This window comes from Puntigrus tetrazona, chromosome 20 (assembly GCF_018831695.1).
Source record: "Puntigrus tetrazona isolate hp1 chromosome 20, ASM1883169v1, whole genome shotgun sequence".
Taxonomy (NCBI): Eukaryota; Metazoa; Chordata; class Actinopteri; order Cypriniformes; family Cyprinidae; genus Puntigrus; species Puntigrus tetrazona.
Window position 1 is genome coordinate 5,411,323 of NC_056718.1, and position 25,609 is coordinate 5,436,931.

Consider the following 25,609-nt stretch of genomic DNA (forward strand, 5'->3'; position numbering starts at 1 on the left):
ACTGTTGCCATATAGTGGTTACAGAACACAGAAACCAAACGCAAGGCAAGTTATCCAGCAGGTGAATTTTATTTTATTTTTCAACTGCCTATGTCACATGGATTATTTGGATGTAGCTGTGGGTTGCTGTTTATGCGGGGTCAGAAAGCTCTCAGTTCATCAAAACTATCTTCATTGATGTTCCGAAGGTGAACGAAGGTCTTTACAGGTTTGAAATGACATGAGAGCAAGTAATGGTGACAGATTTTTTTGGGGCGAGCTATTCATTTGACATGCCGCAATGCTGCCTGATTAAAACACAAAAGTTACACAGTTGAAATACCCACTGCACATATAGTTTATATTTTTTATTATTTCCAGGTTTAATAAACACATTAATTAAAGCTGCAATACGTAACTTTTTTGTGTTCAAAATCTGTTAAATGTATAAAATAGGCTTGCGTTTATATTCGGACTATTTAGACTGGTTCGGGTAGGTGCCGCTGCGGAGTAGCCCAGTACCTGCGTGATTCGTCAGACGTAAACGGTGAGAAGTAGATCCGGCTTCGATGTTCTTCCGCGCACTGTACTGTTTATTAACTGCTGGAGCACCGGAAGTCACGGACTGCAGCTTTTAAATTCAAGATATAAAAAATAAAATGCTCTTTGTTGATTGAAAGCGATCTAATTTAAGTGTTTTATTAGACGAAATATCTTTTAGATTTAATATATGAAATGAATGTGATGTGTTAATGATAAACAGACAGGTTTGTTGTCCTCGAGCATTTAATTGTTAAAAGCGTTTTTTATTGTCCTGTAAGGCCTGAAAGCTATTAACGCGTGGACCGGAAGCGACTGAGGTAATGATCTGGGGGTGACGTTATTGTCATGGCGGATGATGGAAGCGGTGAGCTGCTTTAATCATGCAGACTTTGAAATAAAGGTCAGTTAGCAGCGTGTGATTAATTTATCACAAATATAACACGATAAATGTCATCCTGTGATGATGAGCAGCTCATTTGCTTTAAATAGTTAATAACCGCGTTAATATGGCCGCCGGCCATGCTGTCTACATTTTCACACGAATTTTGCAAGACAATAAAAGAAGCAACACAATTTAATAATTATTATTGTTAGTAGTAATAGTAGTAGTAGTATTTATTAATCTTTAATACTGCACCGCTAAGAAAAAGAAATAGGTAAACAAAAAGTAAATTGTAGTTAAAAATAATCAACATTATTATTGTTATTGACACTCAAAACGTTTGAATGTAAAAAAATTAAATAAATGAATGTCAGTGAATAATTAAGGATAATTAGTCAACATTTATGCAATCACGAGAGGAAGAAAAAAACAATGAACTTTAGGAGTAAATAAGGACGCAAATGTGTATGAGGTTCTGTCACAGCTTTTGTTCTCTAGCTTGTCCAGAAGATGGCGTCTCTAACCTGCTCGTGTGTCCACGTGATGAAGTTTCAGGAAACTACAGTAATATTTACAGTGCATGGTTATAACGGCACTGTCGGTATCAGAGGACGCCACCTTCTGGCTGAAACCTGATTGGTCACACCGCGGCAGTCAGTCACGTGGTCGGCTCTCCACAATCAGTACATTATAGGAATATAGATATAGTACGATATATATATATATATATATATATATATATATATATATATATATATATATATATATATATATATATATATATATATTAGTCTTTAACCACAATATATTTTAGATGCTAAACTTATTACATACATGTTACTTTTTCACATTTTGTCACAACATATGTGTGTATATATATATATATATATATATATATATATATATATATATATATGTGTATATATGTGTGTGTGTGTGTGTGTGTGTGTGTGTGTGTGTGTGTGTATGTATAAACACATATATATATATAATACCAAATATATGAAAAAAAACATATATACATATAAACATATATACATGCATTCATAAATGAAAAGAAAAGAGATTAATCCAAAAATCTGGCCATTTTGATTGTATTATCTAAAGTCTCTTAATTTTGCTCTATATTGTGGTGTATGTTAATTACTGGGGATGTGTTTCTCATTCCCTGCATGTGAAGGACAGTGAGGACCCCTGCGAGTCGGCGGACGTCAGCCGATTCCCCTCAGAGTCGCTGTATCGATGCTCTCAGGAGCCCCGCTGCTTTCAATTAACCTTTCGCTTTAGACCACTGACGCAAATGCAGACCCGATGAGAGGAGATCTGAATGTCTCGTCAAGGTTTGTTTGTCATAAAAAGCAATAAAATCCCTACTGTAATGCAGATTCGACACTTAAGTCCTGTGGTAACGTCACATTTGACACGTTTAATACAATTAAAGTCTCTATACGCGTAGATAGTTATTTCGAGCCAACCGTGTCATTTTCTCTCTATTCTCACTGAAGTCTATTTATGTATTTGTACAGCCTTCTTTTTTTTTTGCTCTCGGTCTTTTAATAGTGCCGTAAACTGAGCTCGTACAGGCCGTCCTGAAGCTGCAGCGAGTGAAAGGAGAGACCGTCACTTGAAGATTTCCTTCTACTGTCTTCAAGTGAGGCTAAAATATCCTTTTGGGGAATTGCTCACAGATGGTGACTTGATTTATAGCAGCGCACCTGCTGCACCTTCTGCTGATTTCATTACTATACTCTACATCTCAGTGCAGTGTAAAGGATGTTGATTCAAGAGCACGTTCTGCTGGCGAGTCTCGTGATGAATGCCAGTCATTTGGAGCTCTAGGCCTTTCTTCACTGATGTGTGTTTGACCGTGACACCTGATCTATCGGTCATGTTTATTTCCGTACGTTTTATTCAAACGGGAGCTGGCGTTGGTGAAAACAAACGTGTTAAAGTATCCAGTGGCATCAAACGTGTATAAGTGAGAAACTGGAGGGACACAGATCGTTTAAAGAGATATTAAATTAATTGAACGCTCATTTAAATGTAAACCTTTATATTGTAGCTGTGGAGTGCTATTCAACCACTAAGAAAAAAGAAACCGGATGAAAATAAATATTGTAATAAATACATTTTAAATAAATAAACAGATTATTGTTATTATTATTTATTGCACAACTAATAACAATAACAAACAAAAATAAATTGAAGTTATTAATAATAATAATAATTGTTGTTGTTGTTGTTGACATTCAATATTGCACCACTAAGAACAAAAAAAGTAAATTATTAGCATATTAGCAAAATAATAAAAATAACTAAACAATAATAATCATCATCATCATTACTATTATTATTATTATTTTGGCATTCGGTAGGCTATTTGACCACTAAGAACAAATAGACAAAATACTATATAAAAATTTATTAAAAAAAAAAAAAAAAAAAACGTGAATAAATAATTAATGAGATACATAAAATTTTCAAAACTCGTTCATTTTAGTGAATATTTATACTATTGAATTATTGCAATGCAATATAGTATAATAATAACAATTATTATTAATGTGTTTTATGTGGTAAATAAATTAATTTTACTGCTTAAGCTGAATAGAGTTTTTAAACTATATTTTTAGATTTGCATTTTTGCACAGGAAGTGAGGTAGAAAGCAGTAAGAGGCTGGTGCCGAGGGATCCTGGAGCACATGCTGAAACATCAGTGAAAGTTACATAACACACCGAGTTAGGACTCCTGCGGCCCAGGGCTTTGTCAGATACAGCAGAAGAAGCCCTTACACAGGCAAAAGCTCAACAAATGTATAATTAAGATAAATATGAATAAATAAATATGTCTAGCGCGGGAATGAGGGAAGTATGACATTTAAATGGTAAACCTTGGTATATTCTGGCCTCGTGTGTTTCTCAGTCAAAGCATAATGCGATGTCTCTCTTGGAAGACAACAAATGCGTGTTTTCAGATTTTGTTTATGCGTCTGTATTTTTATTTCTTACGAGCTACATCCGTGCCTCACAACAAGCTATAATCAATGAACTTCACAAAAGAACTTTTACGCGCTGCCTTCAAAAATAAACACCACGGTAAAAGTAATGAGGGGTAAGGAAAGTGTTATAAAATTCTCATTAAATACACAATTTATTAAACATTCTTTCAGCCTCTTCAATAAATCATAAACTCGCTCGCGGTCTTGTTATTTTTTAATGCGCGCTTAATTTCGGGCTCTGGGTTTGTCCTCGCCGGAAACGTGAGGGCGTCTGATCTCGGCTGACGCGGGAAGAGACCGCGCTCTTGACGCTGATGGGAGCTGAAGCTGGAGGCGCGCGAGAGGCTCCGAGAGTCCCTCACGTGACGGAGGAATGTCACAGCTGCGTGAGCCCTGTTTGTATTATTTAATCAGGCCACAAATCCTCAAGCTCCCGCTCTTTTTAATTCCTCTCCCTTTGTGAAAAAGGGCTCGAGGTCTGGCGCGAGTAAAAACAAGTTGTACGTCAAACGACTCCTATACGCGCTGAACATCACGCTGTTTGAGGTCACGCTCATCGCTCGTCTGTTAGGCGTCAACCGTCGTAAACAAGTCAAACCGTTCTGCCACGAAAAGCGCGCCAAATTTAAACGAAACGTCGTTACGCAAATGCTCGGTGGGTAGGATAGAGGTTAGGGGGTGGGTGCGTATCATATGTTCGCGAAAACTGCATGTTATACACACGCCAAACACACGTTTTAGGTTTTATTTGGCATTTCCACGACACCCGGCTTTCCGTTCAGAACTTAAATGCGTTTAAAAACGCGAAAAGCGGGAAAAAACAAAACACCGCGCTCATAAACGCAGCCTTATATGCGTGAGGAAATCCAACCAATCAGCGCGGATTATAGCGTCACACAAAGGAGGGGTTTGGAAAAATACGTCGTTGAACGAATCGTTTAGGAATAGTCGAGCAAGTAAGGTCAAAATAAATGCATATTATAAGTGTTTTTTTTGTTACGTTGCATGCATGTCAACCTGTTAGGGACTTGTTTTTTAATAAAAATATAATTTTTTTTTAGAATGACGTTTTAATTTTTTTTCAAACAGTAGTCTGTGGGTTAAAGTGCCCCCAGTGTGCAATGGGTAAGTTACTAGTTACTCTGAATCAAATCAAGTTTTTCTAGTTGTCTGAATTAAAATGTTTGGACTTCACATTTAAAAGATACCCCAAGTTAGCATCTAGCTTTGGAAGCTAATAAAACTCTGGACATATTTTATACTTGGTAAATAATTTATGCTAGTGTCACTAAAACTATGATTATTTTTCTGAGCACAGAATATATTGTTCATATATATATATATATATATATATATATATATATATATATATATATATATATATATATATATACAGTGAGACATCGCATAACAAATAACAGATCAGTTATTCTTATAGCGAACTATTTATCATTACATATCAGAACTTGACTGCTGATCAAATGAACTTGCGTGGCTTATCAACAAAAAGATTTGAATACATATTTAACATCAGATATTTATTGAACAGACAGCTGGGACATCAGTTTATAATTGCAAAATACAATAATTACGGTATTTTAAAAATACATCCCTTAAGAATGGCATTTATCGAGCCCCTTTCAGATGAACGTTTAAACACAATCAACTCAGCGAGAATTCTTTGAGAACAGAAGGGCAACAATATCAAGACTCTTTACAATGAAGCGGGATTTAAAAACATGAATTTATTTCAGTAGGTTATAATCTACTCCCTCCCTACGACTGCTAAAAGCACAGCAGTGGATAAAGTGGCGAAAGAAATGAAAACCGAACTGAAATTTCTATACATGCACACAAAACACACAGTTCTTAGCTTTGATGTGTGTGTGTGTGTGTGTGCCCTCAGCCAAACCACTTGTCAAATACTTTCTTTGCCCCTAGGTGGACATATTATGCAGCTTCATTCCCAAATAGAAAGAGAGGCTTGGATGAAGATGATCTGAACTGACAACTTTGCTGAGAAGGGGCAACTTCTTTTTTTTTTTTTTTCTTTCCATTTTTGCAAGCGAAAGGGAGATGAAGGAGACGGGAAAAACCCACTCTGACTCAACCCTCTGAGGTAGAGTAACATTAGCAGGGACGCTCTTTGATTTACAGCGCAAGAAAGAACGAACGGGATCAAGGCAGAATTTTCTATTACGCAGTTCTATCATGCGATGTGCAAGTTGTACATTTTGGATCAAAGAGTTTTAGCAATCTAAGGCACCCAGCAAACAATATCAAACTTGTTTTCATAAACGTGACGCGACGAGCACCGAATGTTGGATTACTGATATCGTAATATGTAGCTATGTGAAACTAGGACGCTAATACGATAAACGTTTACACATGATCTCCTGGCGTATTGCTTAGATTATATTTGTGCTAAAAGTAGCAACAACAAGCACGTTTGACATTTCTAAGTAAGTTACGTTGAGAAATGACAGGCCCGCATGATCTATATGAACGTTTTATTCCACTTTGGATTTCCAAATCTTGCTAAGCACATGAGTTTAGATTAGAAAACGGTTGCCAAAGGCCATTGGAAGGAGATTTCGATTAGTTGCTCTAAACTAATGCACACAATGTTAAAATAGTACAAGCATTGAAGTAAAGTTTAACTAATAATTAGTGATGTTATATTTAGTATTGGATTTTAAAAGTGCGGTTTTACGGGAGCCCACCGTGCCCTTAAATATACGGCTTTAGGAACGTAACTATACTAAACGTGCCTTCTAAAAAATGTCCAATTTAGTCGGTCTTCAAATACCAACACTTTCAGACCTAATGCAGTCAATACAAGGAATACAAGTTGTGTGTACTGACAAAAAAACATGTAATACAAACATTGCTGTTCATCTGTTAATAGCATACGCAATGAAATTATTTTGTTTATCGAAAATTTCAATTGTGAAGTCCCGTAAGCCGAATGGAGAACTTGAGATGTAGAGGCTGGTCATGTTCAAACTTCACCCACAATGAAAATCAGCTGAAAATGTATTCCCCTTTAGGCCTTCTTGGATGTAGATTATCGCAAAAAACGTTACATCCCTTGCTCAGCAATGGATCCTCTGCGGTGAATGGGTGCTGTCAGAATGAGTTTTTAAATAGCTGATAAAAACACAGTAATCCACGCCACTCCAGTCCATCAGATAATGTCTATGCCTTGATGGAGTTGCTTTAGAAACACACAGCTTTCCACTTCTCAAGATGTCAGATGGACTGGAGTCAAGTGGATTATTGTAATGTAGCTGTTTGGACTGTCATTCCCTAACGGCACCCATTCACTGCAGGGCAACCTTTGGTGAAGGGATTTAGATTTTTGAGATATTTGCTGCTATTGCTGTAACATTTATTAATCATCATTAAACCGCCTCATTAACTATTTCAAAATATTTTATAAAGAGGTTACCAACAAAAGTGTTTGAATGTTTTTTTGGTTTTATTGTTTAAAAAACTATAGCTTGGCTTGGGTTTTTTAATTTATTTAAGAAGTTTTAATTTATTTAAATCTTAACCAAAGTTTACAAAAACGTTTCCTTTTTTTGAAATAACATGATGAATTGTGCACTGCAAGACCAGAAATGTATTTTAAGAAGATTTCATGTTTCAAGAGATACTCTGTGCACTCGTGGCTAAAGCCCTGAAGCTAATGTTTTTCATCTAAAGTGCAACTGCAAGTACAATATAGTCCTACATAATTATATAATCCAGTATAATTTAAAACAATGAGATGTTACAGTTGCTATGATGCAAACAAATAGTTATTCAGACAAACATGGTGATGGATTAAAATAACAGTGGATATAAATACAGAAAAGGGGCACACGTGGATAGATGAACAATACAGTTCATTGTGTATGTGAGCTTTGAGTGTTGAAGAAAAGTCGATAAACCTTAGTCAGCCGAGACGCCATAATAAATTTGACAGGGATGTAAGCAAGGCTGTGCAGGATATGTGGACCTTTTCATAACTCACAATTATTGAAACTGTATTTCATCAGCGGCCAATCGCCACTGTTGCATTACAATCCATTAAGCACACTGTACCTCTATCCCTCACAGCCTTGTTTTCATAGACCGCTGAAGGGATGACATATTTTTGTAGGCCAAAACCTGAAATGTTAAGACTTCCTGTTGCACGGTTCTAAAGACAATTTTTTTTTTATGGTTTTTGGTTGAAGGGTTACTCCTCCGCAAATTACAATTTTGTCATTAATCACTTACCCTCGTGCCGTTCCAAAGCCGTAAAGCTTTGTTCTTCTCTGGAACACAATTTAAGATGTTTTGGATGAAAACCAGGAGGCTTGTGACTGTATAAAAGACGTCGTCTGACTGCTTCATCTGCCATTAGTGGTTATGTTACGTTTAACTATTTAGATTCAAACCTTCAAGGAAAGCGTTTTTTTAAACAAAGAAACGGGACACTTATTGGTGGTGACATCATTTGAAGCCTATGTTTTTTTACGCTTCTGATGATATTTAGGTCTCAAAAATGTTGTATAATTTGTGAAGAACATCACGATGAACAACATTTCAAGGGAACCAGCTAAGCTTCAGGTTGGCCTACAAAAAATACGTCATCACTTCAGCACTCTACTCCTATCAAAAATTAAATACGGCTCTTCCCTGACTAGGTCTATACTAATCATTAGTAAATTTCTCATATAAAATAATTGTTTGATATACATATATTTTTTTTTTCCTTTTTTTAATTACTATGATAACTCCTGGAAAGATAATAAAGTATTCACTGTAGAAACGGTTGCATCACGAGAACTATCTATTCAAATCAAAACCAGAAGAGCCTGACACTTTGGGACTTGTTGGTTTCGAAAGACCTGCATTTGTTTCTATTTACCCTTGAGCCCAGCAAAGAGCTAGCAGTTTGAGTTTTGTCTTTTATGGAAATCCCCAAAGTCTAGCTCAAATGATACAGGCTTCACCCTGTTTTTATTGCACGCTGCTACGTCTCCGGTCCTCAAGCAGCACCTGCTGACAGGCCGCCCTGCCCCGTCTATCACTACATTACATATATTCGACTGACAGAGGATCTGAGCAGCTTAGAAGCAGCGTTTTTTTTTTCAACCCCAAGTATAACAGTGGTTGGTTCCGTAAGGCGAAAGAGATTCACATGCAATACATCCTCCAGCCCTCTAGATGGAGCTGCGGCGTTTGGAGAGTCTTTGGTAATGTGCCGGGCTGAGCAGGCCCGTGTACACAGAACTGGTGGCTGAGTGCTCCTGCAAGGCACTGCACACGCAGCCGTTGGAGTGGAGGGCGTCGGAGGCCTCGCTGTGCTCCATGTAGGTATCTGAAGTGGACAGGTCGTGGGAGATGATCATGGGAATCGAGTAGCGCATCTTCTCCTGGCTTTTGTACCAGAGGCAAGAGCACATGGACTGGAAATGCAGCACTTCGGCATAGACGTTACACAAGCCTTTCCCGGAGCCTCCTGCGTGGCCCGCGGCGGATGAAGACGGCGGTTCGGACATGCAGTGGTTGGTTCCGGCGCCTCCGCTCTGCCTGTTTCGCGACAGCAACGTACGCTGCTCGGCGTCGCGCCGTTCGTCCTCGGCGTTCATGGTCATGAAGCGCAGAACCACCAGGTTCAGGAAGGCGCCGATGACCGTGAGTCCCGTGAGGATGTACATGAAGCTAAACGCCACGTATTGGGGGTTGGTTTGTAACGCGTTATCTTTCTGAAGGGCTACGTAGTCCCCGAAACCAATGGTGGTGAGGGTTATGAAGCAGTAATAGTACGCATGGAAGAAGCTCCAGTCTTCGTAGCGGGAAAAAGCCGCTGCTCCCACACACAAGGTGCTCATGCAGGATATCAAGCCAATGCACACCATGTTGGCCATCGAGACCTCTGTGTTCCGAAGGCCAAGACACTTTTTGAGACGGTGCAACAGGTACTTGACGAAGGTGTTGATGCGTTCACCCAGACTCTGGAACATGACCAGGGTGAGGGGGATCCCCAGGAGAGCGTAGAACATGCAGAACACCTTTCCACCATCTGTGCTTGGGGCTGCATGGCCATATCCTAGAAAATATAAAGGAAGTATCTCGTTATTTTTAGGGTTGTCAGTAATCAATCTCATAAGCTGCACCAAGTTAACAGGGGCCTTTCACATGTCGCGCCTAAAAAAAAGCACGGAAAACGATAGTCGCACCACTTTTTTTCAAAGCATTCGGCGCTTGCGCTGCGGAATCGTCTTCTGCCGATAAGCACCCATGATCAGTGCTTTGAAGACTCTGAAGTTTCAGCAAAGGATTAATGAATTTTCAGCACTAAAAACCGCTTGCAGTAGCTTTTAATGTTGTAAGAGAAAAGGATGAAGCTGATTGGTCAATTCTTGTCGCATGATCGCGACACTTCCATTATTATGAGCACGCAAACTGTGCCTCTACATGTGAAATAACGAACTTGAGCTTGATATTTATTCTGGAACTGTACACGAACTGCATTGCAAAAGTATAATTTGTGAAATATGATACAGGATTTTAAATGTGCTGTATGTAAGTTTCTGACTCTACCAAAACATAAAAATTCCATAATATTTTTGCAGATATTTAAGAAACATACTAAGTCAACATACTTGTTTATCGGAAAGTTATCTATAGTTAAACCCGTCCTCTCACAGTTTAACCAATTGTATTTAGGAATGCCAGTCGGAGGCAAACACAACATATTGCTTCATTTGATTCATTGTCATGTGTGCTTTCTTCAATAGTTTTTCAATTTAGACTGCAATACCTACTTCAACCATAAGTTATAAATTCTACATATAGCACCTTTAAAGGGTTACTCCACCCCAAAATCAAAATTTTGACATTAATCACATTGTTCTGTGCATGTATCGCTCCTAATTGAGACAAGGAAATGAATTTTCACTGGAAAAAGCAAGGTTATGAATAAAAAGTTAAAATGTTTTATTGATATTATTACAGAAACACTGCTTTTGACATTAATTGACTGGACTGGTGGGGATTACTTCTATATTATTATAATGTTTTTTTAAGATGTTCAGACTCTCATTCTGACCCTTCACCGGGTGAACAAGTGATGTAATGCAACATTTTCCCAAATCTATACAAACAAAGAAACTCATCTTCATCTTGGTACGTTTTTGGCCCATCTTAATTTTTGGGTGATGTGCAATGAACTTCTCCCTATCCATATCTAAAATAATCTCACGACCAATTTGTATTTTACGACGCGGCTAATTCGTGCTAATTTGTACAATTTTGTATAATTTGTCTAAAACCCAGTTACGGGGGTTAGGTGTAGGTCATTCGTACAAATACACACCAATTTGCAACATGCAATTTAACAAAAGTGAGGTTGTACGAATTAGCTTCCCAGTAAAGAATAAACGAATTGCCGCTAGATCGGGTTGCCATATCTAGCGTTCAAATTCAAAATCTTGTTTGCTAAAATATTAACATTTGGGATGAAAGGGCCCTCTAAATACAACGATATCCCTACTATCCCTGCACCTGTTCGTTTTTTTTAAATTGATACGCATCTTCCTTGATGGTCTGTAATTGTTTTTGCATTGCGCTTTGATGGAGTCCGGTTGCTCTTATTATAGAAGCGGCATGAATTATTTCTTTGAAAGCGGCTCGGTCGAGCCATCTGTATGTACAGGCTGCTGTTTAGAGCTCATTTTCATGTCTCTGCTTCTCTCCATCCATTCAGCTTACATCTCCTAAAATAACTCTTTTTTTTCCTGAATTATTATCATCAAATGTGCTGCAGTCACTGCAAATCCATTCAGTAGTTGAACACATATTATAAAGGGGTTGGGGATTAAATACTTAGAGAAGGTGTGAGAGTGTTGGGGGAAGGGATAGTGCGAAATTAAGGATTAAAGTTGTTTCCCATTGGTTAAATTACAATATAACCCATATTAAAGGACAAGCATAAAGAGTGATAATGATAAATATAAGGGACAAAATGTAATATAAGTGTGTGTGGGGTTTGTATGCGTTCGTTAAATGCAGATCAAAGGCTGATCTGGGATGCATCCACCTTTATTAGAATTACATCACTGTCAGCTCCCCGGTCCTACGTCGAAGATTAATGAAATGATTAATAATCAGATCATCCTATGGCACGTATAAAACCGCTTTATAGGACCCTCAAAAGATCGATATATTTGAAGAAACAAAAGCCCACGTGTTTATTTATGTGCGTGATTATTTATTTTTGTGTGCGTCCACATGCTGAGCCGTTATGTTTAGGCTATATGTGGCTGTAGCTGTGTTTTGGGGCTTGACAGACTCTGGTCAGATGTCCTGCTGCTGTCACTTTTAATCTTTCACATCTTCTTGAAAACAGAGATGGCAAACCAGTGTTGCAGAGTCGTGCGATTATATAATGCTATTTGGTTTTCTCTTTTACGTAAGACAGCATTTGGATACTTGATAATAAATATCAGATTCCCTTTCTTTAATATAGCATTACTACATTTTACTTTTTTTAAATTTTTTAAATAATCGTTATTATTTTTAGATACATTTATAAAAAAATACAGCTCTCTTTTGTTGACCAAGGCTGCATTTATTTATTTTTATTTCTAGCAAAAACACTAAAATTGTGAAATATTTTGTATAATTTTTCTATTTTAATATTTTTAAACGTAATTTGTTCCTGTGATGCAAAACTGAATTTTTAGCCAGTCTTCAGTTTCACATGATCCTTCAGAAATCATTGCAATATTCTGATTTGTTGATGAATTGAAAGTTCACAAGATTGCCATTTATCATTTAATGTAAAAGTCTACTGTCATCTTTGATCAGGTGAATGGTAAATAATTTGTAATCTTTCGAAAGGTAGTGTAGATTAATTTGCTTAATACCTTGCAACTTGTCTAATAAATTCCAATAATATTTTTTTTTTAACAATAATTTTTAACAATTGCTTTTTTGAAACATATTAACAAAAATAATACAATTTAATACTATTCTACTCTCATGAAAAGAAGTCACTTTTAAAAATCTAAGCATTTTCACCTTATTAACCCCAAAGGGTGCATCGAAGTAATTTAAATATACATTTTAGTACCCAAAATTTAGATATTCGTATTTGTACATTTTACATACGTACCACCCCAGTGACATGTTTTTACTTTTTGTTACTAAATGCATCGAGTCAAGTTAGGTTTGTTAATATAGCATATTACACAATACAGATTGCTGAAAATCAGCTTTACAGAGAGTAATGGTTATGAGGCGGTCATGGCGGTCTTTCGTGGTGACTGATGGTGACTGATGGTGTCCTTGGAAAGCACCAGTGGTGCTGTCACTGCTGGGCGACCTGCCATGTGTCACGCTTGATGAAAATGTATCCACGTATACAGTACGTAAGCAAAATCGTCATGCCAACAACATCTTAAACAAATCTTTCTCACACCTCAAGTATCCATTCAAACGAGCAACGAGTCCATCGTAAATCGCAATGGATATCAATTAGCGTTATTATTTCTTATTAGTCACGTTTTATTGATTTTAAGCGTAGGCCTATAGTATCCAAATATTGTGCATTCTGCGAGCTCTGTGGGAACATCTGTTACTTTACATTCAGTAAAACTGGATAAGCTGTAAAATCTTTATCTTGCCATTTAGACACACCGGATTTCGTACGAAATAATGATTTTTCTGTTAGTTTTAGGGAAGGATAGGCAGCGCATTGCATGCTGTAATCTCTGTATAACTTCCTTTATAAGTGTATCTTTGCACCACGGGTGTCATAAAATGGTCTATCCAGCTGGCTGCTGGACTGTAAATACGCTTTGGGTAAAGTGGCATAAAAAAAAAAAAAAAAATCACATGCTGCAAACACAAAGCTTGATAGCACCTTTTGGGACATCAGCTGGGACATTAGAGCTGTCAAGCTGATCAACAGATTCTCTATGTGGAAAGTTGCCTGAAATGTATAAAGTGCAAAAAGCCACAGATCCCGACTGATGCGTGACCTGCTGCTCTGCTGGCCAGGAGGGTATTTGTTTTTTCAGTTCACATTCTTTCCATTCAAAACACTGGTTCCCTGCAGAGGTGGCAGAAGAGGTGCTTGTGTCCCGCTGTACTGTCGCTGGACCCTGGAACTGTATCGGTCACACATCTTTCACTCTGAGCAGAAATTCAAAAAGGTCTGAGGAGCACATTATTGTAATGTTTTGGAATTACAATTCGCTCAAAACCTGTGCTGAACGACATTTTCACGAGTTCTGCTATTGACGTTGCTTAAGTGTAAAAAAAGTATTTTGAAATCATTCAACTGCATATTTTGAAATTTGTGGGTCGCTTTCTAAAAGCCTAATTTGTCTAATTAGGCTGATTTCCGGTTTACCAAAAATCGTATGGGAAATGTCTTTACAAAACATTAACGCTCAACATTAAAGAATCCAGGTGGATCTATTTGTTGAATTACAGAGATTCGACTGACTGAAATTAGAAAGTAGTTTTAAAGGGTTACTCCAGCCCAAAATGAAAATGTTGTCATTAATCACTAACCCCCATGTCGTTCCAAACCCATCAAAGCTTTGTTCGTCTTTGAACACAATTTAAGATATTTTAGATGAAAACCAGAAGACTGTCCCATTGACTGCCAAGTAATAAAAACTGTCAAGGTCCAGTAAAGGAAGACATCGTCTAAATACTCCATCAGCCATCAGTGGTTCACCCATAACATTATGAAGCTACAAGAATACTTTTTGTATGGATAGAAAATAAAAACAACATTTGTCTCTTCAGTTTCCCTCCACGTCACCGTAGTGCCATTTTGGAGAATAATCACTGAACGCAAATGTTCTGTGTTAGCCGTGCCACACAGATACACTGTTTTTGCTTAAATCAAAACATAAATACACATAGAAAATGCATCTGTGTGGTACGGCTAACATAGAACCGTGTAAGCTATTTGCGTTCAGCGGATATTCTCCAAAATGGTACTACATGGAGAGAAACGGAGCAAACTAATTGTTGAATAAATGTTGTTTTTATTTTCTTTGTATGCAAAAGTATTCTTGTTTTAGACTTTATCTTTTCTGGATCTTAACAGTTTTTATTACTTGGCAGTCAATGGGACAGTCACAAGCCTCCTGGTTTTCATCTAAAATATCTTAAATTGTGTTCAAAATGAACAAGGCTTTTATGGGTTTGGAATGACGGGGGGGGTAAGTGATTAATGACAAAATGTAAATCTTTAGGTTCATATGATGTTGCTAAAAAAACATTATGTTGTGTATTTGGCATAATGCAATGTATTTATGCATTACTATACTGTGTAAGCAATGTATAAAATGCATAAAAACATAATTTTCCATATACTGTACATTTTTGTTTCCTCCTGAAACAAGAGGCGATGTGTACAAAGCTCATCATTCTAAAAAAGTGAGGTGTGCTCTGATTGGCCAGCTATCCAGTGTGTTGTGACTATCCGAATACCATAAGCTTGTGGTGGGAATGTTATGCCCCTTAGCATAACATGGGGCTATGACACCAAAACAATAAGACACATTTGTTGCATCCAGTGGAGACATGATTACTGATATCATGACTTTTATTACTCTCTTTTTACGTGCCGCGTTGCATCACACCTCTTAAACATAAGACTATGTCTACAAACAACAAGCACTACCCTTCACTGCTCAAGACTCATGTTTAAATAGTAAGTAGCAGGTTCTTTTAATAAGAAATGTAACTTACTTAAAGGTTGTGAGTCAGAAGTGCCAGACTGTACTTGCAGAGGTAGAATCGCTCTACTTCATAGCCTCTGTGAACAGTCACCATAGGCTAACCGTTACTCCCCAGGTTTTAGGAGTCTGTCCTCCTTAAATGTGCTGAACACACTATAATATTGTTGTACTGTTAGTATTGAACTGTTCTGGCAAATTGATGAAAATACAACGCAACCACTGATTTCTAGTTATGTCCTCTTTTTGGAAGCACAAACAAACTAGTTTCCCTTTCACAACGACACGCAGCACATGTCTCCGTAGCAACACTATAGCTAGAATTTGGGCGGCGTTTGAAAATAAACCCACTCTGTGATGTAGAAAAGTGAGGGCGTGTTTAAATGAACCATTTTAGGAGGCATCTTATCTATGCACTAACAGCTTGTAACGCTCTAAAGAGAAAGAAAAACATTGTAGTTCTGCAAAATGGGTTTATGATATGATGCCCAAACTGTTATGACAACTAATAATCTGTGTTACATATAGTAAGCACAGTACAATAATACAATTTAATAATATGCTTATTGAAAAGAACATGCTTCTACCTAAATAAAGTACCTATATATACAGAATTCTCTGCAGTGTCCAGCTGAGATCAACACTAGTGGCAGTTTTCCTCTATTATTATGATTACAGGGGACAGATTATTAATAAATAAACATTTATTTTCACATGGTTCCTTGCACAATACTATGCCATAGTGTATGATTTGTATACTGATACCGATTTTGATGTCTGCATGACATCAGCCCCCTATGTATGGCTTTGTAAACTTGCTCGGTGGCTCACCTGATGCAGCACTACACCCACAAGAGCTCGAGTCCAGCAATACACAAACCATGATTAAAGTCACATCCTTGTCTTTTGGAGACAATTTATCACACTTTCACTGACGCAAAAAATGCAAAGCGCACATAATATCATTTTGCAGAAATGTCGCATACTTTTTCCAGCCTGTCCTCCAAGAAAAACGACACTATTGGTTAGTCCAAGTACCGTATTCAACCTATATTTACAAATAACTCGTTCGATGACTAAGGTTAGTTTCTAAAAGTGGTACATTTCTAAGAGTCATCGAATGAAGAAGGATGAAGCTTTTTTTCATAACATTCAAATGAAGAAGCTTTTTAAACGTTTCTAATTATCTTTTTAGCGATATAAAGTATATCACTCGCCAATTAAACGTCCCATCTTTGAATCAATCTGGTCGCCATGCTTCCTCATTATCTGTGCTGGTTATGGATATACCAAACTGCGGACTGATAATTACAGAAGGAACTTCCACTAGACTAATGGATCGGGTTAGCTGAGTGTACTAAGCTGATACCGCAGACCACAGATAGTAAACAGTTCCATGTTGACAATAAGGTGCTGGCAGGCCAGTTGCTTTACTGATGATTAGATTACTCAAGGCAAGTGTACACGGTAACCTGATCTATAGCAGACACATGAAACAGACCTGACCATGGATGTGTCAGAGGAAACGCAGCGTACATGACAATGGAAAAATTAATTAAGTTGGGTTTTGCGAATCCTAAAATGAGGTTGAGATTTTAATATGATTTACAATCCATTGCAAAACGATCTATAGAAACCTTGTGAAGTATACTTTAGCATCCTTTAAAATGTTTTTTACTTAAATAATGTACTTGGCATGGATTTAAGTGCAAACTTTACACAATGTGTTCATGAAACATAATTGCATGTTAATGAAAATGCATTCTAGTTTTAAATTTATATTAAATGCAGTTAGTTCTTGTAACTCACTTAAATAGGATTTTCGTGCATCTATTCAATTTTCAGAATTACTTATACCGTCTCTGATATGGTTAAAGTTTATTACTCGATGTTAAAACTGACAGTTATGGAATCTGCATGAGAAATAAAATAGTTAATTTGACATTGTTACGAAGTGCACATTTTAAAAGTGTACTTGAGTGTTTTAAGAATCATCATGAAAGTTTTTTTTTCTTGTTGAAGCACATAAGTGGCCTTTCATTTTGCTAATTTTAAATTAGCAGTTAGCTTTACTATAAAGTGATACTTTTAAGATCTGAAGCATATACTGCAAGAAAACATTCAATACAGTAAGTTGCAAGGGGTATTGTTATTATTTAAAGACAGGCAATATTATATTTAACAGAAAAAAATATTTGAGTATAGTTGATGATTTTAAGTTAGAAAATTATGTGTTGCAAAAATATGTATCAAAAATGCATAAAAGATCTCTAACTGGTCCCTTTAGAACTATCTTTCACCTTTTTATTTGTTCAATATAAAACACATTTAGTATAAAAATTACAAAATGTATTGCAGTCTCTCAGTATGAGGCCGTAAATAAGCAACCATAAAATTATACAAGAATAATACATGAATGTTTAATGCCATTTTAGATGAAGTACAGCAGGTCAGACTCCAGGACATTGCTGTCACTGCTTGACATGTCATGTCAACGCCATATATCCTATTGCAGAGACAATGAAGCAGAGAAAGACGGACAGATGAAGAATGGTCACTGAACATGGTCTGTTGGTCTTTGGATGAATTAAAGACCTCGTACAACCCTGTTCTGTCGGCTAAGTGTCTCATTCTTCAAGAGCCGTCCGGTATCACACGTAGTACGCTGCTAAGCTAAAAAAAAAAAAAAAAAGAAAGAAAGAAAAAGCAGCCCACAGATGTCTCAGCATCTCTAGGAAGTCTGACTTTTCCTAAAGGTTGTGCAAGTACACATAAGCTATCCGTGTCCCTGCTGAACAATCCAGTTTGAGCTGGCCACTGTGTTTTGGACAAAGTACAAGGACGTGTTCTGGCTGGTCTTTAAGATGCTTGTTTGCAGCAACCTAAAAATCACCGCAACCCCTTAAAATAGAGTGTAGATTGTTTATTCTGCGATGTCCGGACCAACTAATGACCATGTTGGACCAGCTAACGTCTTGACTGGACCGGTTAACCGCCACTCCAGACCAGCTAATGAGCAATTTAGAGCAACTAACAGGCGGTTTGACCCAGCTAATGACCGGCTAGGAACCAGCTGGAACGTTCCAAACAGAGCTACCGTCTCAAATCGGGTTTTCTACCAGGGTGTGTTATTTAAATACCCCCAACACTGTATATTAATCAGAAAACCAATTAACCCATCAACAATCCTCCACGCATGCCCACAAGTCTAAAACAGACGCACACGCAGATTAGTGCAGAACGTATAGGGCTAAGAACTCGTTTATTTAGACGGTCTTGCGAGAGGAACTTGAAGAGAAAAGTTTTGCAAAAAAACACCCCATTGAGGGACACCGGACATACCTATGGTGGTAATGACCGTGATGGCGAAGTAAAAGGAGCCGGCGAACCTCCACTGGACCCCAGCCTTGTGCGGCTTCAGCTGCAGCACGACCCGCTCCAGCTCGTCGAAATTCACTTTGCTCAAGTTGTACTTGTCCATTAGCTCTCGCTTCCGATCGTCCAGGATCTTCTTTTGGGTGATCTCCATCTTAGACTCTAAAGCGTCAAAAACAGCCGCCCCGACGAGCAAATAAGTGAAAGTGCAGATGATTAAGACGAGGGTCCTGATGTTTTGTCTCTTCATGGTCAGAGCGAATGAAGCGAGCCGCAAACTTTGAGGACTGAGGGCTGTTTCATTGCGACGGGGCACACTGAGCTGTTCCTTCAGCACCACGGGTGCACATGTGCCTGTTGAGTCGACACATCTCATCTCACTGCTTCATCTTCGCAACCTCCCATCGGTACAAAACACACTGAAGATTGAGCGACAGCAAGCCGAGGGTTTTAAATAGGCTGGGTTCCGAAAAAGCGGGACATATAAGATCGATCGAACGCCACAGCGGCTCATAAATGCATTTGCGTGACATCACCACGGTGGAGATGATCGAGCTTCAGCAGCTAACTGACGAGAAGATTAAAAATCCACCGCCACGTGAAAACAGGATTGCAAAACATATCGGGCGAACGAATGATCGAATGCAGAAATCATTATAATGGTCGCATTATAGAGACATTTTCAAACGTAACACGAAGGGTGGAGTGAAAGTTTGTTAACTAAACAAAATATCATTTTTCATATTTTTCATTTTTGGGTTATTTTTCAGTGTAGCTTTTATGGCTGCACAACGACCGGTTAATTGGTTCAAAATAAAAGTTTTTATTGACGTGTGTGAGCTGTGTGTAATTATTATGTATATATATATAGACTAAATACCCGCATATACAGTATAGATTTTGAAAAATATCTTAATGCAATATATGCGTATACATACATATGCATATATAACTGTGCGAAAGGTTTTAGGCAGGTGTGAAAAAAAAATGCTGTGAACAAAGAATGCTTTCAGAAATAAACAATTGTTTATTTTTGTCGATTTGCAAAAAAGTGAGCAAACAAAAGAAATATTTTAATCAAATCAATATACCTTTTGCCTTCAAACCGGCATCGATTCTTATAGGTGCAATTGCACAAAGTAAGGCATTTTGTAGGATTATAGTCAGGTGTATGATCAACCAGTTATACCAAACAAGTGCTGATGATCAATGTCGCACTTAGGTTGAAACCCAGTCATGAACTGAAACAGAAACAGCTGTGTATTAGGCTTAAAACTGAACGAGGAACAGTCAAACTCTGCTACCGAGGTGAGGTTGTGAAAGACAGTTTCATGTCATGGCGAGATTGAGCACAGCGACGAGACACGAGGTAAGTTATACTGCATCGAGAAGTCTCTCCCAAACAAAGAATTCAAAGCAGACTGGGGTTTCAAGATGTGCTCTTCGAGCTCTTTTGAAGAAGCACAAAGAAATGGGCAACGTCGAGGATCGTAGACGCAGTGGTCGACCAAAGAAGCATCGGAAGATGTCCGGCAGTGCCATCAGCTCAGAACTGGCAGAAACTAGTGAGACCCATGTACACCCATCTACTGTCCGGAGCCAGACGTGGTCTTCATGGAAGAGTTGAAGCCAAAAAACGATCTGTGATCAAGGCCAAGCGAGTCAAGTATCCACAAAAACATAGGAACTATGGTGCAGAAAATTGGCAGCAGGTGCTCTGGACTGATGAGTCAAAATCTGAAATATTTGTCTGTAGCAGTTTGTTCGTCGAAGGGCAGGAGAGCGGCACAATAATGAGTGTCTGCAGGCAACAGTGAAGCATGGTGGAGGTTCCTTTAACGTTTTGGGTAGTTCCAGAAGTACTGGAAGTGATGGCATGGCCCCCACAGAGCCCTGATCTCAACATCATCGAGGGTGTCTGGGATTACACGAAGGATGTGAGAAAGCCTACATCCACAGAAGATCTGTGCTTGGTTCTCCAAGATGTTTGGAACAACCTTCCAGCCGAGTTCCTTCAAAAACTGTGTGCAAGTGTACCTAGAAGAATTGCTGCTGTTTTGAAGGCAAAGGGTGGTCACGCCAAATATTGATTTAAGTGTGTATTTATGTACACATAATAAATCTACACATTGCATACAAATATGTAAACATCAACTTTCATTTTGAATCGATTCATTGTGATTAATCGTTCTGCAGCACTAAAAGAGACGGCTCACCAGTAATTAAATGATTCAAGTTGTATTCCAAAAACTGTATGAATTATGTCGTCCCGCTAAACACAAAGGAAGATATTTTAAAGAACACGGATAGCCACTCGACGTCAGCTGTTTGTTTGCCGACGTTCTTCAAGATATGTATTTACGTCGAACATGAGAAAGAAAGTTGGACCTATCCCGCGCAGAGTCTGGTTTTTTGGTGAAATCCAGATCGTAGCTGTTCTACAGCACATTACGGAAAGTGGTTTTACATGGTTTCTAGTTACAGCTTGCTGGTCGTGAACTGGTCCAAGCTGATCTAGATAATGGATTAGCTGGAATACCAGGTTGTGAGGCTGAAATCAAGCTGCTAGACCGTAATTGAGCTGGTTAAAGCAGTTAGTCCACCTTTCACCAGTAACATAACCGTCACTATGTTCAAAAAAAACAGCATATCCACCTTAAGTTGATGAGACAGATTCACTTTTTATAGCATTTCACATACTTTTAAAAGCACTCTCACTTCATCTGTCCGATAAAACATTAAAAAAGGAAGGAAATGTCCATATCACATAATTAATTGATCATTTAAAATCTGTCCTACTTTTGCATGCCTCATCCTATCGTTACAAAAATTACAACACTTTATAAAAAAAAAATTCCATTGATGTTGATCAATAATTGAGCTTAATGTAATGACCTCTCTGTGTATTGTTCATTCTAATTAGATTCCCTCCGTTTCCTGAAGGATGCGGTAAGTGAGACTAAATGAATTAGGAACACGATACTGTCAGCTCAGATAATCAGCCTCGCTGGCTCTGCCCTGATTCACACAAAAGATACCGCAGACATCCCAACTCCGAAATACTGCCATCCTCATTAGGATGAAAACACAGCTGGGAACAGGCTAATAAAACCGGTATAAGGTCAAAGCGCATTTTATAATTTATGTTGGCAATTAAAAAAAAACATTTCTAGTGATGTCAAATATATCTTCTAACAGGAAGTGAAATGCATATTATTACTGAATGTCAGAGAAATGACGGTGCGCATGCGCCCTTTGATCACGAGAGGGCGTAGTTGTGCAATACATCCGTAACTTGCGATAAAGCAGATTTAAAAAAAAGTCTCATATGCGTATCAAGGCCACTGTAAATCACCGGTTCGTGTGGAATGTGACAGAATGCATCTAATAATAAGTAAACGCTTGAACCTTGACGTCGCGGCATATTTTTGCACGTTACACAGTGGCTGTGATACATTTCCGTAGTTGTTATGCTAATATTCTGCCGCAATTCCGAACCAGTAGGCTATTAGCCTTCACCTTGGAGTCAATCTAACACACTTTGTGCTTGTCTGTGTGTCGTGTCCGAACTAATTTTTCTCAGTTCAAAACACGGTTGGCCTAATTTACCACATGTGTCAGCAAAGAAAAAAAGTGAAACGTTTTACCTTTAGGGACAACAGTAAAAACTAATGGACAGCTTTGTACCGTTTGTTAACCCTTAAAGGGCTCACAATGGTACCATAAGGACATACCTAAACACATTACCACTAAGTTTAGTTAATATACGTCCTTCAGGAGTAAAGCGGGGTACCTTCGAGGTCCTCCCCCAGTGACGAGGTGTTGTAGCAAGGTACAATTGTGCGTTTTTTTCAATATAACGTTGGAAACCTCAGTGAAATTAAAGAAGAGCTTTTATGAATTAGTCGAGGCGTCGTGCCAAACACGGACACGCATGATACGCGCTGCATTCCGCAACCGACAGACTGAGAAGGTGATTTCGGTTCAACCGCTCTTCTCCCCAGTCGACCGGCCATTTCTCGGGTTGAAATGTAATTACACAGAAGCAAGGGCATGTGCTCACGTTACCTTTGGTTGACTAGACTGCAGCTGGGCGGTGCTTTGCTGCACGGGCTACAAAGTCACCAGAGAACAAAGTTTGAAATGAGTCCCTGCGAAACAAACCTGTGCAACGCGCGCCGAGCGAGAGACCGATAATGGATTCAGCCAAGCGGGATGAACACATGAGCGAGCACGCCGCCAACCTACTGGGGACGGGACAGAGGTCCAAACGGACACAAAGCGCCACCAAAACAAAGTCAAGATGCTTGAAAGTCCTCTGTGCGGTAAGCGAAGACTATAGGGAATTCACAGCAGGTTTCTGAAACTAGGTTAAACAAGCAAACCATGACAGTGCTACCATTTAACCTTTAATCTTATTTATAGTTTTTTTTTTTTTTTTTTTTACGAATAAATGATTACCTTTATTTATCTCAGTAGAGCAGATTTCCGTGTAGTACAGTGTATAGCCTGCATGTACTGTACACATGGAAAATTATGTTAGATATTGAGGCTTAAGTGGCGTTTCATCAAAACAAAAAAAGACTTTCAGGAGCATTGACCGCAAAACCATTCATATGGGTCAATTTATTGAGATGTATACATCATATAAGCACAGAATTAATACGCTTACCACTGATATATGGTGTTTGGCGGAGATACAACCATTTAAAAATCTAATCTGAAGTTGCAAACAATCCAAATATTGAGCAAATCTCCTTCAAAGCTGTCAAAATTAAGTCCTTAGCAATGCATATTACTAATCAAATATTAAGTTGCAGTAGGAAACTTACAAAATAACTTAATGAAACATGATCTTTACTTAACCTGGTTTTTGGCAGAAAAGAAACATGTTAAGTTTGAACCCACACAGTGTATTTTCGGCTATTGCTACAAATATGACTGATTTTGCATTCCAGGGTAAGAAATGTAAAGCTTTGTGTCTGTTTTTTTAAGTTTTGTTTTCTTTTGCTTTTGTAAACCGTTCCTGCTGTGAGAAGGAGGCTGTTTTATCAGAGATTGAGCCCATACTTGCGTCATTAATCACGACCAGAAAAAAACCTGGAAACAAATGTGATATGCAGGCCAGGAAAGTAATGGAAACGAGTCTTCAGAGGTCATGGCAGTTTGCATTGTTCTTTTTGTACCAAAACATTACTACACCAAGTACGCCAGCGAGCAAAGCTGTGAAAACAAGTATAGGTACAGGCTGCACTGGAGCCTCAGAGGAAACGCAGGTCATTACTTCCAGAAGCCAGCATACAGTATTTCATTGTGTAACGCAGTGCTAGTGTCTCTTTGAAATCAAGCTAGTCGAGAACACTGAACCATTGTTTTGACATCTCATAAACGAATGCAAATTTGTGGCTGATACCTTCAGGGTAGTTTTTTTTTGCTATCGCTTGAATGCCTCTTTCACCCATTTAAAGAAATAGCTCCCTCAACAATGCCAATTCTGTCGTCATTTACTCCCCCTCTGGTTCTTGTGAATCTTGTGTGAGTTTCTTTCTTCTTCTGAACACGAGAAAGTCAATAAGGACCAGAAACCGTTTGGTTACCCACATTGCTCGAGTAACTGATGACAGAAGTTTCATTTTTGAGTATCACTTTCAGCAAACAGTTGCAGTCACCAGCAGGCTGATGGCTTGTTACTGCATTTCTGTATTGTATCATGATTTAAAAGAATTATATAGGAGGACAAATGCTAAAAAGAAAACCGATTGTGATTTAGCATGGCATTCTTAATTTAACAAAGCTGCGTATTGTCTAATGTCTTAGCTTCTGATCTCATATTTCAAAAACCCTTTCTTTAAACTCTTTTTAAAGCTTAGAGGGTATGAACAGTGTGTGTACCATTCCTACTGGTTCAATAGTCAATGTTTTTAAAGGTACACCGCCATTCAAAAGTTTATTTATTCATTTATAAAAGCCAGGACGCGATTAATCGACCAAAAGTGATAGTAAAGACGTTACGGAAGATTTCCATTTCAAATAAATGCTTCGATGAAGTGTCTATTTATGAAATTCCATGGTTTTCCACCCAGAATATTTGGCAGCGCAGCTGTTTTCAACATGCTAAATAAGATATATTTCTTGAGAAGCAAATTAGTGCATTAAAATGATTTCTGAATGATCATGTGAAATAAAGACTGGAGTAATGATGCTGAAAATTTAGCTTTGCCATCAGAGGAATGAATTATATTTTAAAATATATTCAAATAGAAAGAGGTTGTTTTAAATTGCAATGATATTTCACAATTTTAACTGTTTTTGGTCAAATAAACACAATCTTGGGCATAAGGGATTGAATACTTTTGAACACTTGACCTTGCTGCGTAGTGAAAAGCCAGTATAGACATACAAGTCTAATTTCTGCTTCCCATTAAATTATTATATTGCATTATGCAAATGATATATTCTTTGCTGAATCTTGACTTCTTATTTATTTGTCTCTCTCTCTATAGGTCCTTCTGCTTGGCTTGCTGGCTTTAATTCTCACAGTCATATTTATACTCAAACACCGTTGCAGTGATAAAGGTATCTCAATTTTC

General features: G+C 38.0%; 2 protein-coding genes and 1 long non-coding RNA gene across 4 annotated transcripts in view; 2 read left to right on the forward strand and 1 right to left on the reverse strand.

Annotated features, from left to right (window-relative positions):
* Positions 1-639: 639 nt before the first annotated feature.
* LOC122325315 lies at positions 640-3,036 on the forward strand. 2 transcript variants are annotated; one of them, XR_006247283.1, is made up of 3 exons: positions 640-839; positions 2,085-2,244; positions 2,465-3,036. It is a non-coding gene; the product is annotated as an uncharacterized LOC122325315 (long non-coding RNA). The 2 variants fall into 2 exon arrangements; XR_006247284.1 differs by lacking the exon at positions 640-839 and adding an exon at positions 865-922.
* A 2,390-nt stretch (positions 3,037-5,426) lies between these two features.
* kcnk3a (potassium channel, subfamily K, member 3a) lies at positions 5,427-19,716 on the reverse strand. The gene is made up of 2 exons (XM_043218786.1): positions 18,987-19,716; positions 5,427-9,988 (listed from the first exon to the last, which is right to left on the reverse strand). Exons 1-2 carry the CDS (start codon positions 19,393-19,395, stop codon positions 9,099-9,101), a joined length of 1,299 nt encoding a protein of 432 aa, XP_043074721.1. The 5' UTR covers positions 19,396-19,716; the 3' UTR covers positions 5,427-9,098.
* A 3,092-nt stretch (positions 19,717-22,808) lies between these two features.
* Positions 22,809-25,609, forward strand: part of LOC122324475 (ectonucleotide pyrophosphatase/phosphodiesterase family member 1-like) — a 34,829-nt gene continuing 32,028 nt past the window's right edge. The window contains exons 1-2 of the mRNA XM_043218901.1: positions 22,809-23,344; positions 25,523-25,595. Of these exons, the coding sequence (XP_043074836.1) occupies positions 23,216-23,344; positions 25,523-25,595 (202 nt within the window). The 5' untranslated portion in view covers positions 22,809-23,215. The remainder of the gene's footprint in view (positions 23,345-25,522; positions 25,596-25,609) is intronic.

What these genes read in the sequence shown, in the direction of transcription:
- kcnk3a (XM_043218786.1), bottom strand. Translation starts at nt 19,395, where the DNA reads ATGAGATGTGTCGACTCAACAGGCACATGTGCACCCGTGGTGCTGAAG. An exon ending in CACGGTCATTACCACCATAG is followed by an intron (nt 9,989 to 18,986) that starts GTATGTCCGGTG and finishes TATATTTTCTAG; the next exon opens with GATATGGCCATGCAGCCCCA.